The sequence below is a fragment of the Panthera onca genome, chromosome B3 (assembly GCF_046562875.1).
Source record: "Panthera onca isolate mPanOnc1 chromosome B3, mPanOnc1 haplotype 2, whole genome shotgun sequence".
Classification (NCBI taxonomy): Eukaryota; Metazoa; Chordata; class Mammalia; order Carnivora; family Felidae; genus Panthera; species Panthera onca.
This window is the reverse complement of record NC_138344.1, coordinates 22,885,811-22,900,218: the sequence shown is the minus strand read 5'-3', so window position 1 is coordinate 22,900,218 and position 14,408 is coordinate 22,885,811. Positions and strand designations below refer to the sequence as shown.

The 14,408-nt window shown below is 43.9% G+C and overlaps 1 protein-coding gene and 1 pseudogene across 1 annotated transcript; one reads left to right on the top strand and one right to left on the bottom strand.

Moving 5' to 3' along the window:
* Positions 1–4,543: 4,543 nt before the first annotated feature.
* Positions 4,544–8,805, top strand: MAGEL2 (MAGE family member L2). Its single transcript, XM_060617890.3, has one exon. The coding sequence runs from the start codon at positions 4,775–4,777 to the stop codon at positions 8,333–8,335; it is 3,561 nt and encodes a 1,186-aa protein (XP_060473873.3). The 5' UTR covers positions 4,544–4,774; the 3' UTR covers positions 8,336–8,805.
* A 4,856-nt stretch (positions 8,806–13,661) lies between these two features.
* Positions 13,662–14,158, bottom strand: LOC144616572 (large ribosomal subunit protein uL11 pseudogene; annotated as a pseudogene).
* Positions 14,159–14,408: the final 250 nt, after the last annotated feature.

The window sequence follows — 14,408 nt, the reverse complement described above, 5'->3', positions numbered from 1 at the left end:
CTCCCCTGTTCATGCTCTGTCTCTCTCTGTCTCAAAAATAAATAAACGTTAAAAAAATTTTTAAAAAATTAAAAAATAAAAAAATAAACAAATAGCAAACTTCTGATGCATCCAACAACTTGTTTAAAACTTTTTTTTTAATTGAATCTCCATACAAAAATAGTATATACTGTACTGATTCCATTTACATGAAATTTGAGAACAGGCAAAACTAATATATGGTGAGAGAAATCAGAAAGTGGTTGCCTTTGGACATAGAGGAATTGACTAGAAAAGGACACGTTGGACATTTATTTGGTAAAGAAAATGTTCTTTATTTTGTTTTGAGAGATGATTACTCCATGACAAAGGTTACTAAACAGAATACTTTAGATATATGCACATCTTTTTATTCTAATTATATCTAAAATTTAAATGTATATAAATATATATTTGTTGCTAAAAGCCAACATTCTTAGCCATTACACGGGTTATTATTATTTTTTCAATTACCAGTGTAATGGCTAAGAATGTTGGCTTTTGGCAACAAATAGTCAGGCTTTAATTTCAGATTCTACAATATATTGCCATATCTGTGACACATTACTTACCATCATAAGCTTCAATTTCTTGATGTGTACAATGGGCCCAAACACTTGAGGATTTTGTGATGAATATATTAGAATGGTATTTGACCACATAATAAGCATTCAATAAATAGCAGTTATGCAATTTTAATGAACTCTGTGCAATTCTTCTTTCACGCCTTGTACTTCTGATACATCCTGTTTCCTCTGCCCCTTTCAGCACTCAGTCTGTCTATTTGGAGGACACTCATTAAGTTCCAACAGCTTTGAGTTTGTTTGTTTATTTGTTTGTTTTTCTTTTCATTGCTACTTCCATAATTACATCCCCCATGCTTCAAGTATAAATGACTACTCATTTCTTTGCATCTATGACCAATATGAGTTTTAAACAATGCAAACAGTAACACTTTATTGCACTAAAATACTATGTTAATATCTATAGATCCTATGTATGTGTCTATAAGATGTGGTGACAGATTTTTATCTGCAGCGTTGCTCATACCACAGTGCTGGGCACCTATTGAATCCTTAATAAAAAGCATTTCATAAATAAATTATTTTAGACTTTTTGAAAGTCATAAAGATTATTTTACCCACTTATAAATATATACACTAAGTCTGAAAGCTATATAGGAGTGAAATATAGGTACTTCTTGTGCTAATCTTACACTTTTATTAGACAACTTTTTACTGATCACTCAGGATGAATGGGGTATACAAGAGTGAACAAAACAAAGCTCTTGTCTACATGAAGGCTCCACTCTTGCCTATAATAAATAAATATAAAAAAATTAATTTTTGTATGACTCAATGATTTTCCTACTTCTATTTGTCTATTCTCAGTTCTCCTTCCACCAGTTTTTTTTTCAATTACTTCTGTAATCCTTTCATTACATACTTATGAAAATATGGAAAGTCCTGTATAATTACAAGACAGACACCTACATCCCATGGATGCTTTGTATATATTTGTCTTTTGCTTTTAAGCACCTTGGATTTTTTTAAATGTTTTTATTTATTTTTGAGGGAAAGAAACAGAGAGAGAGAGGCAGGGGAATGCAGAGGATTTGAAGCAGGCTCTGTGCTGAGAGCAGAGAGCCTGATGTGGGGCTCGAACTCATGAACCACGACATCATGACCTGAGCCAAAGTCAGATGCTTGACCGACTGTGCCACCCAGGTGCCCCTCACCTTGGGTTTTTAAACTGTCTCATGGGGAAGCTAGGAAAAGAAATTTTGCTAATACTTGGTTCAGAGGCATAGAAGTGGAAGAATATACACACAGAATTGTTGTAGGGCTTCAGGATGCTCAAAGATCCCATAATGAGAAGGCATGTTTTAGGAGACCTATTTAAACCTTGTAGTCCAAATTACCCACTGTACTCAGGACAGTATTGGGCTTTGCTGTTATTAAAGCAGTTTGTCTTCACAAAAGAGTTGTATGTTACTTGATTTGTCAGGTGTATTTGATGTTAGGAGTAGATCATTTGTGAGTAGCTAGGCTGTCAAGTGGCCTGGATCTGAGAGCACTGATGGTCCAAAATAGGCAGATTTTCCAGAGAAAAATAAGCCCATTTCATCTGCCATTACTGGCCCCTTGAGAATTACTATATACTTATAGTCACACTTTTCTCTACCAGTTAAAAAATGTTACAAGGAATCATACTGGTGCTAATGTACAACTTGACTACTTTCCATTTATAATGATATAATTTTTGTTTGTTTTTTTAGTTCCCGTTACCTCTTTTTTTCATTTATGTATCACCTTTAGGCATAAACTGGGCCCCCTTTTACATAATGAATTTAGTGGGAGTTGATATTGAGCGGTGATGCTATTCATTGAGCTCCAATCAGTGAGAACAACTGGACCCTGTTAGTAGCCATTTATTGTGTAGAATGGCCCAAAGCATGGTGGACTGAAGGTTAAATATGCCATAATCCTGAAAAAAAATTGGTTAGTAAAAGAACTTAATCTCTCAGAAATTTATACATTTTAGTTAGAGGAGGAGAAAGTATGCTTTATTGAGGGTATAAATGTCATAGACTGAAACATGAACTCAATATCCCAAAGTCATTCATAGACAGTAGCTGTCATGTGGCAGAATTGGTGATAGGGGAACACCAAGGTTATATGCCTAGCTGGTCCCTCTAAAGTGATTCTAAGCCCTACCAAAATGAGAAGTCTTATATGGACTATTAGTGCACAAGAAGGACCTGGAAGCCATGAAGTATGGTGGCATCCATTCTGTAGAAGCAGCTTTGTGGGTATATGTGGGAATTACATATTAGGCACCATGAAAGAGCTGCTTGTCTTTGAAAAGGAAGATGTTCCTGGGGATAATAAATGATCCCTCATCCTTTCAGTTACCAGAAAATAAAACCCTGAAACCTCCCTCTTAAATTATTCCTTCACTATTTAAGGCAATTGTAACCTTGGGAGTGTGTTTATGTCTTTTTTTTTTTTTTTAATTTTTTTTTCAACGTTTTTTATTTATTTTTGGGACAGAGAGACACAGAGCATGAACGGGGGAGGGGCAGAGAGAGAGGGAGACACAGAATCGGAAACAGGCTCCAGGCTCCGAGCCATCAGCCCAGAGCCTGACGCGGGGCTCCAACTCACGGACCGCGAGATCGTGACCTGGCTGAAGTCGGACGCTTAACCGACTGCGCCACCCAGGCGCCCCGGGAGTGTGTTTATGTCTTGATTGGGATTCATAAATTACCAAATTTGAGGAACATTGGCTAAGGGTACTTCAGGAGGAGTAAGGTATAGCCTTCATCATTCTCTTCTGCCCCCTTGTGGTATCATTCATGTTTTTTGTCACTCTGGACTCTTGCCCTAGGTGAAAGCAGTCTCTTCTAAACTAAACATCCTTACTATTTATCATTTTGTGTATTCCCATAAAACTATCCAACTAGAAGTGAGACTATCACTTCCTTTCAACATGAAGTAGTGTAGTGTTACCAAATAATTTTGAGGACTTCTACTTTATCTGTGTATATATCTGTCTAATTTTAAAGTGATTTTGCTCATGAGTAGATACCCCCAAAATTTCATATTTTATTCATCATCTGTTTTCCCTATATATTAGTCTTAGATCTATTTATTCACTCATTTTGCTATTTTCTAGTGCATTTTTGGCCTTCATTTTTTTCAGTTTCTTTCCCGCTCTGTAACTGATGAACAGCACCAAGAAACCCACCTCATTCTCTTGTGCCAGCCATTCCACAGGAAATTTTCCTGGTACTGAAAATTTTATCTTCCACTGATGTCTCAAGCATCTGAATTTCCATAATTTCTTTCCTTCTTTCTGTAGTCTTTGCCATCACTTTTCTCTGTTGTGTCTAAAAATGCCTGTATTCTTCAAGACACATCTCAGGAATTTCATTCTAAATGATTTTCCTGCAAACACATTCACTCCCACAATTAAGGAGTACCTTAATGCCCAGTCCAGTTTTCTTTAGAATCCCAAGCCATCATACAATATTGTCTACAGAGCATCTCTCCTTGGCAGTCTCACAGCACTGCAAATGCCCATGTCCCAATCAATACTCATAAATCTCTCTTCCTATGTGCCTCCCACTGTGTCCCTAAGAGAATTAACTATACCAGCAATTTCTCTTTTTCCCAGGACAAACTTATATGCCTTCTATATCTCTTTTTAATAAAGTATAGTAGCTGCCTACTACGACTCCTGAATCTCTCGTGTACATATATGCACTTTTTTTTTAATCCTCCGGCTCTGATTTTGCTGTATCTGAGCTCAGACCACACCATCTCCCCCCTCATGGATGCCTTCCATGTTACCAGTGGTCTCTTCCTACTCTATACTGCAGTACAGTGATTTCTAAAACATAGATCTGTTCCTGTCACTCCTCTGTGAAAACTCATCCATGGTAAGTCTGACCAGACTGCATTTGGGGACTGGACAGAGTGAGAAGGGATCTTGTGTCAGCCAGGATTTCTGGTAGACGCCCCTATGCACTATCCACTTGTGGTGGTCGGGGGCGGGGAAGGGGCGGGATTGAGCCCCCTTCCCCCCTCCTCCTTACTGCGGAAAGCTGCAGAGCTAAGGGCACTTACTTCCTATTCACCAGTCAGCAGGGAGGGATCCTCTGATCAGCCACGTAGGCATTCTCTTCTCTCTGGAGGAAAAGGCCCAGCAGCTGTCGGAGGAAAAGGCCCACCAGCTGTCAGAGCAAAGGGACATGTCGCAGCTAAGTAAGAATTTGGGTGATTCGAGTCCCCCGGCCGAGGCCCCCAAGCCTCCGGTCTATAGCCGCCCTACGGTTCTGATGCGGGCCCCGCCCGCCTCCTCTCGGGCTCCGCCAGTCCCTTGGGATCCACCTCCGATTGATTTGCAGGCTTCACTGGCCGCTTGGCAGGCACCTCAGCCTGCTTGGGAGGCCCCACAGGGCCAGCCTCCTACCCCAGTGGCTCCGATGGCCCAACCTCCGGCCCTGGGGGGCCCGATGGTCCAGGCTCCCCCTCTGGGAGGCCCGATGGGCAAGCCTCCGACTCCCGGAGTCCTGATGATCCATCCTCCCCCTCCGGGAACCCCGATGGCCCAGCCTCCGACTCCGGGAGTCCTGATGATGCATCCTTCAGCTCCCGGAGCCCCGATGGCCCATCCTCCCCCTCCGGGGACCCCAATGGCCCATCCTCCCCCTCCGGGAACCCCAATGGCCCATCCTCCCCCTCCGGGGACCCCAATGGCCCATCCTCCCCCTCCGGGGACCCCGATGGTTCATCCTCCCCCTCCGGGGACACCGATGGCGCATCCTCCCCCTCCGGGGACACCGATGGCTCACCCTCCCCCTCCGGGGACACCGATGGCCCATCCTCCCCCTCCGGGGACCCCGATGGCCCAGCCTCCGACTCCAGGAGTCCTGATGGCCCAGCCTCTGACTCCGGGAGTCCTGATGGTCCAGCCTCCTGCTCCGGGAGCCCCGATGGCTCAGCCTCCGCCCCCGGCAGCCTTGATTGCCCAGCCTCCGCCTCCAGGAGCCCCGATGGCCAAGCCTCCTGGTCCCGGAGTCCTGATGATTCATCCTCCAGGTTCGAGAGCTCCGATCACGCAGCCTGCAGCTTCAGGAACCCCGATGGCACAGCCGGCAGCCCCACCTGCACAGCAGCCTCTGGCGTCCTGGGCCCCACAGGCTCAGCCTCTGATTCTGCAAATCCAGTCACAGGTTATAAGGGCTCCTCCGCAGGTTCCCCAGGGCCCACAGGCCCCGCCGGCGCAGCTGGCCACACCCCCGGGCTGGCAGGCCACCTCGCCGGGCTGGCAAGCCCCGCCACAAGGCTGGCAAGCCACACCTCTGGCTTGGCAGGCCACGCAGGTCACCTGGCAGGCTCCGACAATTACCTGGCAGGCACCAACTGTGCGCCAGGGCCCACCGCCCATCCGGCCGGGCCCACCGCCCATCCGGCCGGGTCCCCCGCCAGTGCGCCAGGCTCCACCCCAGATCCGCCAGGCACCACCGCTGATACGCCAGGCACCACCGCCCATCCGGCCTGCCCCGCAGGTCCTGGCCAGCCCACCACCGCTCTGGCAGGCCCTGCCACCCCCGCCGCCGCTGCGGCAGGCCCCGCAGGCTAGGCTGCCCTCCACGCAGGTGCGGGCGGCGCCACAGGTGCGGGCAGCGCCACAGGTGCCCACTGCCCCACCAGCAACGCAGGTGCCCACGGCGCCTCCCGCTGGCCCACAGGCGCCCCAGGCTGTGCTGTCGGCCCCTTTGTCGGCCCCACAGGCTACACACTGCCCGCCCATCATCTGGCAGGCCCCCAAAGGCCAAGCCCCAGTGCCACATGAGCTGCCAACGTCGATGGAGTTCCAGGAAGTGCAGCAAACCCAGGCTCTGGCCTGGCAGGCTCCTAAGGCTCCTGGGCAGTTCTGGCAGCCTGTGCCCACCCAGGAGGCCCAGAGGCAGGGCCCACCACTGGTTCAGATGGAGCAGCCCTTTCAGGGGGTCCCGGCCTCCCAAAAGGCCCTCCAAATCCAGCTACCCACCCAGCAGGCCCAGCCCTCGGGCCCGCAAGCAGAGCTGCCCACCTTGCAACTCCAGCCCTCCTGGCAAGGCCCCCCTACAGCCTTGCAGGGCCAGCCCGGAGCTCCCATAGCGGCAGCAAATTTTCCCATGGGCTCCGCTAAATCACTGATGACTCCATCGGGAGAATCCAGGGCCTCTTCAATAGAACGCAGGACCTCTTCGAAGGAACGTAGGACCTCTTCAAAGGAACGCAGGGCCCCTTCGAAGGATCGCATGATCTTCGCTGCCACTTTTTGTGCTCCAAAGGCAATGTCAGCTGCCCGAGCACACCTGCCGACTGCCTGGAAAAACTTGCCTGCCACATCGGAGAACTTCACTGCCACTTCAAGAGTCTTTCCAACTACCTCCCGGTTCCAGCCTGCCTCTTCTAATGCCTTTCAGGGCCCATCTGCCCCCTCAGAGACCCCGAAGTCACTGCCACTTGCTCTGCAGGATCCATTTGCCTGTGTGGAGGCCCTGCCTGCAGTTCCATGGGTTCCACAGCCCAATGTGAATGCTTCAAAAGCATCCCAGGCAGTGCCTACCATCCTGATGGCTACGGCAGCTGCCCCCAAGGCAATGGCCACCATTCAAGAGGCCTCGAAAACCTCTGCTGAGCCTCCACGTCGCTCTGGCAAAGCTACCCGGAAGAAGAAACATCTGAATACCGAAGAGGACAGCAGTGGCCAAATGCTGGCCCTGCGTGACTGGCAGGCACCGAGACCCTGGGAAAATCTGAACTTGAATGACTGGGAGATTGAAAACCATATCCAGGTCCTGGGTGACTGGGAGGGCCCAAGTACCTCCCGGGGCCTGAGTGGCTGGGAGGGCCCTAGTACCTCCAGGATCCTGAGTGGATGGGAAGGGCCCAGCACAACTTGGGCTCTGAGTGCCTGGGAGGGCCCAAGCACTTCGAGGGCCCTGGGTCTCTGGGAAAGCCCAGGTAGCCCTCAGCCCTTGATTATCTCTGAGTTCACCAGTCTCTCTCAGGGATTTGGTGCCACCCAGAATGACCCCAGGTTGGAGACTCAGCCATTGTCTCCCTTGGATGAGAGAGCAAATGCATTGGTGCAGTTCCTCTTGGTCAAGGACCAAGCCAAGGTGCCCATCAAGCGCTCAGAGATGGTGAAATTCATCATTCGTGAATATAAAGATGAGTGCTTGGATATCATTAACCGTGCCAACAATAAGCTAGAGTGTGTCTTTGGTTATCAATTGAAAGAAATTGATCCCGAAAACCACTCTTACATTATCATCAACAAGCTGGGGCACCATAAGGGTGAACCAGTGGCATCCTACTTAGACAGGCCCAAGTTAGGCCTTCTTATGGTGGTCCTGAGTCTCATCTTTATGAAAGGCAATTGTGTCAGGGAGAACATGATCTTTAATTTTCTGTACAGGTTAGGCTTGGATGTCCGAGAGACACATGCTCTCTTCGGAAATACAAAGAAGCTCATCACCGAAGTGTTTGTAAGGCAGAAGTACCTAGAGTACAGGCGAATACCCTATACAGAGCCAGCAGAATATGAGTTCCTCTGGGGCCCCCGAGCATTCCTAGAAACCAGCAAGATGCTTGTTTTGAGGTTTTTGGCCAAGCTCCATAAGAGAGATCCACGGTGCTGGCCTTTCCAGTACTTTGAAGCACTGGCAGAGTGTGAGTCTGAAGATTTGGATGAGGATGAGCCCGGATCTGGTGATAATGCTGGTGACCCCACCAGCAGTTCCCCTCCCCGCTAATGTGGTTCCATCCGCAGATATCTCATTCCTTTGGGTCCCTGGCCAGAGGCCGCTGACAGGGGGGCAGGGTGGGGTGGGGGGTGGGGGGGTGTTTTGTTTCTGGTGTTTATGTTCCAGTTCTATGTGTGTAAGTTTGGATTTCAATTTGGTTCAACTTGATATCTGCCAAAGCTTTGTACATTTTCATGTGGTGTTGATTTCAATTGGCTACTGTTCTATTTGGTATTTTGGCATCTGTATTTTTAAGTGAGATCTGTGATTCTCTGTTTTGTGTTATAATTGTTATGTTTTGGTATCAGAGTTGTGCTGGCTTGTGAAATGAATTGAGAAGCTATCCATCTCATTCTGGTACAGATTATGTAGTATTGAAATAGGCTGTTCTTTGAACATTAAAATGACTCATCAGTAAAAGCTGTCTGCAGAAAAATAAATATCTATATCTATATATATAAATATACTTTCAGCATAACATGCAAGTGTTTGTCTTTATTCTAATTTCTACTCTAGATGGTGGGAGCCCAGTTTTACCATACTCTCTGAATAGACCTGAGCATCAAGAGCACTACCAGTGATAGTAGTAACCACAGTGATGAAACTTTCTCAAGGACACTGCTGCATTTATCACAATAATGCAGTGATTTATGTTGTGAGATGAAATGTAAGATTTCCTTAATTCAGGAGTAAAACTTCACAAGTCAGTGAGGTTGAATCAGAAATAGGTTGTATACCTCATCTGATTTAATCCTTACAATAGTCTTTTAAAGTAGGCGTCATTCCCATTTTATAGGTAAGTATCTAAGACTCCATTAGATCAATTAAATGGCACATTTTAGTTAAATTGTAATTTAAATCAGACTTTTTTCCTTAAGGTTATGTGGGAAAAGAATATCATCTTCCTGCAGATTGCAGGTGGCAGTGGAGAGGGAAGGAGATATATAACTAGTGACATGGAGATCTAAGGGGAAGTTCCTGGTTGGGGTGGGGGCATAAATCCTAACATACAAGGGAAGTCAACTGATAATGTCTGAGATTTCTAAATCATTGTAGTTGATCCTTGGGTACAGAACCTGATGTGGGAGGGAAGGCAAGTGGGGAGTGAATCCACCCGAAAGGTGGAAAGGTTCACATGGACACACCAGAGTGGTATATGCAAAAGGAGTTTCCTGAAATTACTACTCTTCATGTGGACCAGAATCATCTGCACTGCTGCTACATTTACTGTCCAAAAGGATCAAGAATTTTATCCTAAAGGCCCCTTCTCTGGGTAAAGATGAAGCTCCAGATGTAAGGTAAATGGTGATAGTGGAATTCTTCTGCCACCTAGTGGTGTGCCACTGGTTCTGTCCGTTGTTCCTGCAGCGGTACAGTGCAGCCCCTGCTACAGTACTTAACCTCATACGCTGAATACCTGGGTTTGGCTACTACTTGCTTCATAATCTTTGCCCATAATTTTACTGGTATATGTGCCCAAGCATGCTTTCTTTTCTCTTGTATCATAGGATAAGGTGAAATCTCTTCCTCAAGTGCAAGCCACTGGCACTTAGGAAGCTGAGCCTCTATAGTGTGGGATGAACTTATAAAATGGAGAGTCCTTTCCCAGCACACACAGAGTTGAGCTTCCTAGGGTGACTGACCCCATTACAGGACTTGCTTGGCTATAGGGTATCTTTGGCAAGTTGTCGAAGTGGCTAGATTTTCCAGAAATTCAGAGGAAGCTTCTTGTAAACTCCTTGGGTCAGTGGTACTGTGTTTCTGCCCCAAATCAATCTTTACTTATTTTGAGGACAGCAACTAATGCCCATTGAAGGCAACAGCACTGCCCCAGCTGAGAACTATGCCCAAAAGAAGATTTTATGATATAGTAAAGTGTCACATTGATTTAGTTATTTCTTGTTTGTTTTTAGTTCATGTATTATTTTTTCTATAGTTTTCTCCAAATCATTTACTCATGGGTGCTTGAGTAAGTTGCTCTTGGTGAAGCAAAGCCACAATCCTCCATCTCATTTATCTCATATCTGATGTAAAACAAATAACCTTATTTAACTAATGCCAAGGGCTTAAGACCTGAGTTGCTTTAAATGGTAATGAGATATGAATTATAATAATAATGAGTTTTTAACTACAAATAACATAATTAGCCAAATATTCAATGGAAAAGTTAAAGAACAGCTGACATTATAAAATAAGAAGGCAGAAAACAAAACTCTGGGAATACATGAAAATACAGGGTAAGAAGCAGTAAAAACAAATTTAAAACCCATTTATTTGAAAGTTCTAAAATGTAGATAAATGTAGTACAAAGCTGTTGATGGTAAAATGGATAAAAAAAATAAAACCTTTGTAAATAAATGGGCAAAAGGTATCAGATAACAAAAAAAGAAAGAAAGAAAAGAAAATGAAATGCAGTGGCAAATAACATTGAAAAGTATTCCACCTCCATTAATATTTAAAAACAGAAATATTAGCTCAGCATTCCAGTTTTCATTCATTAAATTGGCATGGAATAAAATAAAAGCCTGTGGAACACCCAATGTACACAAAGTTGTTATGAAACTGACACCTTCATTATACACCACTGATGAAAGTATAAATTACTATAATTTACCCAGAAATAAATTCAGCTAACTGCAACTTCAAGAGGTTTAAAACTACATATACTATTTTACCTACAAATTCCTCATATGGGATTATATTGAATGGAAATAATCTGCAGGAGGGGCAAAGAGTTCCTCACAAAAAGAACTGCTTATGTAAGGAAGACTTAGGATATGGAAATGACTTCTCCCCATACAACCATACAAGCATTAAAGTGGTATATTGAGTTTTCTGCCGAAAAGATCAAATGTTTCCTCAGGAAACAACTTGAAGTTTGTTCCAACACAAAATTATGTGCTCTGGAGCAGTGGCATGACAATCTCTAGTTGAAACACTTTAAAGTAGGTGCTAATAGATTCTCAACAAAGCCATAAACAAATCTCAATAAAAGTCATTTCACATTAAACTATATGACCAAATTGAGTGCACAGTTGTATAGGATGTTAAATTATAAGCAAACTGACATATTAAGATATTTACTTAAAAATGATTACCTGAATTTTGGAATGACGTTACTCTCAGCCATGCCTCCTGATAGCCATAAAGACAAAGGTCAGTTGCTTGTCAAAGCCATTCATAAATCAACAATGTCAGCAAACAAGATTTAATAACTGTGGCTATGATGGATGGAGCACTTCCAAGGACCCTTATGGCCTCTACTGGACATCTAGCCCACTTGTTAATTTACCTTCAGAGTTATAGGCACAGCCACAACTCATGTCACCTTCTTATTTACTGTCATAATATTTGAAAGAATATAGGATCATTCCTGACAGTCTTGCGTCTATTGCCAGAGCCTAAAATCTGGGCATCTCCTTCATATGATCAGTCATCCTGTCATGCCAGTTTTACCATCTTGTATAGTCAGTGTTTTCCCTTCTCTCCATTCCTGTGGCCATTGTTGCTTCTTCCCTGAACTTAGAAGCTGCCACTGGCATGGTCTCTACCTTCAGTAATTCCCCTCACACAAATTACTACATTGTTTGCCCAGATCATAATGTTTTACTTGGTGTAAAGCAGTTGATGGCTTCCAATTTCCGTAGGATTTAGATGCAGCCCTCCCTAGCTCACTTTTCTCATCCTAAGGGTCAAGGAGCAGTCAGGTAGAGGTGGACTAGGGTAAATCAGGATTTACAAATGAGGTCTGGGGTCCCTCTGCTGGATTGTTCTAGAAACTCCTTAAATTCTGTATGGAAAACCTAGATGTGTCAGCAAGGATGAGAAGCCCCTGACATTTAGATCACAGACCCTTCCTGCTTACTTTTGTTCCCAACTCAGAAAGTCGTGTGGGCACAGGAAATAAATTGTTAGGATAATATATCTGACTTCTCTGGAGAAAATCTCGAGGAAATGAAGCCTAGAGTGGATCCATATTTAGAGTCCAAGTCAAATTTTCCTGAGTGCAAGCAATTTAATTCTTCCAAGTCGTCCAGAGGGCTTAGTTGTGAATTCCACAAAGAGACTTATAACACCAGGAGCCCATTGGTCCAATCCCCTAATCCTTTTAGAATTTTAAAGTTATACCTGCCCTATCTGCTTAAGAGATGAAGCCCCTGGAGAGCTTCCTTCATTACCAAATAGGTAATAGGATTCCTCCTATTTGCTTAGTAGCATAGCAGAAATCATTCTGGCTGTCTCCAGGAGGTGCCCTTCTCAGCCCAAATGCCTTTGCTCTGAAAACTGCTAATCCATATCCTTGTGAGACTGGTTTTCTATACTGTCACCTGTTCAAAGTGCATTCAGCTTGAGAACCATGGTTAACAGAGAGATTGGTGTTGTCCAATCAATCAGCAATAACAACAGAAGCATTTCCTAGACCTAATAGATTTCCTGGAGTGTACTCTGTCATGGCTTATAATCTTCCCCTGAAGTAGAGCTAGCTAGCTGGAGGTTCAAAGTTGTGGAATTTGAGTGATGGCTTTGTGGCTTCTGCAAGACATCCTTAAACACATTCTGCTTTGAAATAATAGAGTTACAGGAAGTAGCAAAGATTGTACAGGGCTAATGCACCTTTTATCTGTTTTTCACCAATGCTCACATCTTATGTAGTTGTAGTACAATACAAGGACATTTACATTGGTAAAATGTGTATGTATAGTTCAATGATATTTTAACATATAGATTCTATAAACATCACTGCAATTAACATACAGATCTATTTCTTAACCACAAGATTTCTCATGCTACCCCTTTATCTCCCACCATCCCTAAACCATGGTCATCACTACTCTGCTTTTTATCTCCATAATTTTGTCAGTTTGATAATGTTATATAAATTGAATTATATCTTTGAGACTGGCATTTTTTTCACTCACTATAATGCTATTATATCCATCCAAGACTGTTGCATGTCTCAATAGTTCATTCCTTTTTAATGTTGATAAAATGTTTATTTATGAAGGACATTTTGGTTGTTTCCAGTTTTGAGCTACTACAAAGTTACTATGAACATTCATGGACAGGATTTTTTATGGACATAAATTTTCATTTATCTGGGATAAATGCTCATGGATTAAGTTTCTGAGTTGCATGGTAAGTGCATGTTTACTCTTTGAAAGAAACTACCATACTATTTTCCAGAAATACTGTAACATTTTATATCTCCACCAGCAATGTATGAGAGATCCAGTTTCTATGCCTTCTCACCAACAATGATAGTGGCTATATATGACTATCATATATATATTGGTTGTCAAATGATCCTTTATTGAAATATTTTCCTTTGTAGTTATCAACTAGCTGGGCATTTCATTGTAACACTATTGATGTCATCTATCATGTCATGAGGGTGGTGGCCATCAACATTGCAGCCCATAGATTGGGTAGTCCCTTGAATCCCTTTAATAGTTCCAGAGAGTTCTCTGGCTAAATATCAGTGCCATATCTATCAGGCAATATTGAAAATCTCATCAAAAGTGATATTTACACCATTCTTAATGTTTTTCTGCTTCTATCTATCTCTTGGTGGTTCCTGGAGGGGTTTGATAATCAGGGCAGAAGCAGAAGGTACCACTTCAATCTGGGCATGTCTGTTCTGAATGGTCAGTTTCACTGTAGTACCCAGACCCTTCTAATCACTGGTTGCCTTGGTGATGTCATCACCAAACTTTTTTGGATACAGACCCATGGGACCAATCTTTGGGGCCAGGGCAGATGTGGCACTCATTACCCAACTGTTGCACCTAAGTTATAAACTTTGATCTCGTTGAGGTTGAACATAGGCAGCATGGTGGAGGCAGATAGTTTCAGATGAACTGGTTTGGGGATGACTGAAAACAGTTGCACCTTCACCTCTTTTGAGCCAAAAGCCGAAAAGAGCAGCTACCATATATTTTTGATGTTTCTCTGCAATAATTAGGCTAATAGCATACATTTGCAACTTCACCATAATCATATTATTCACCAGCATGTTTCTGCAGACATATTTGGTCAGAGGAATATCAAGATTTCAGTTAATTTATTTCTATATTAACCAGTA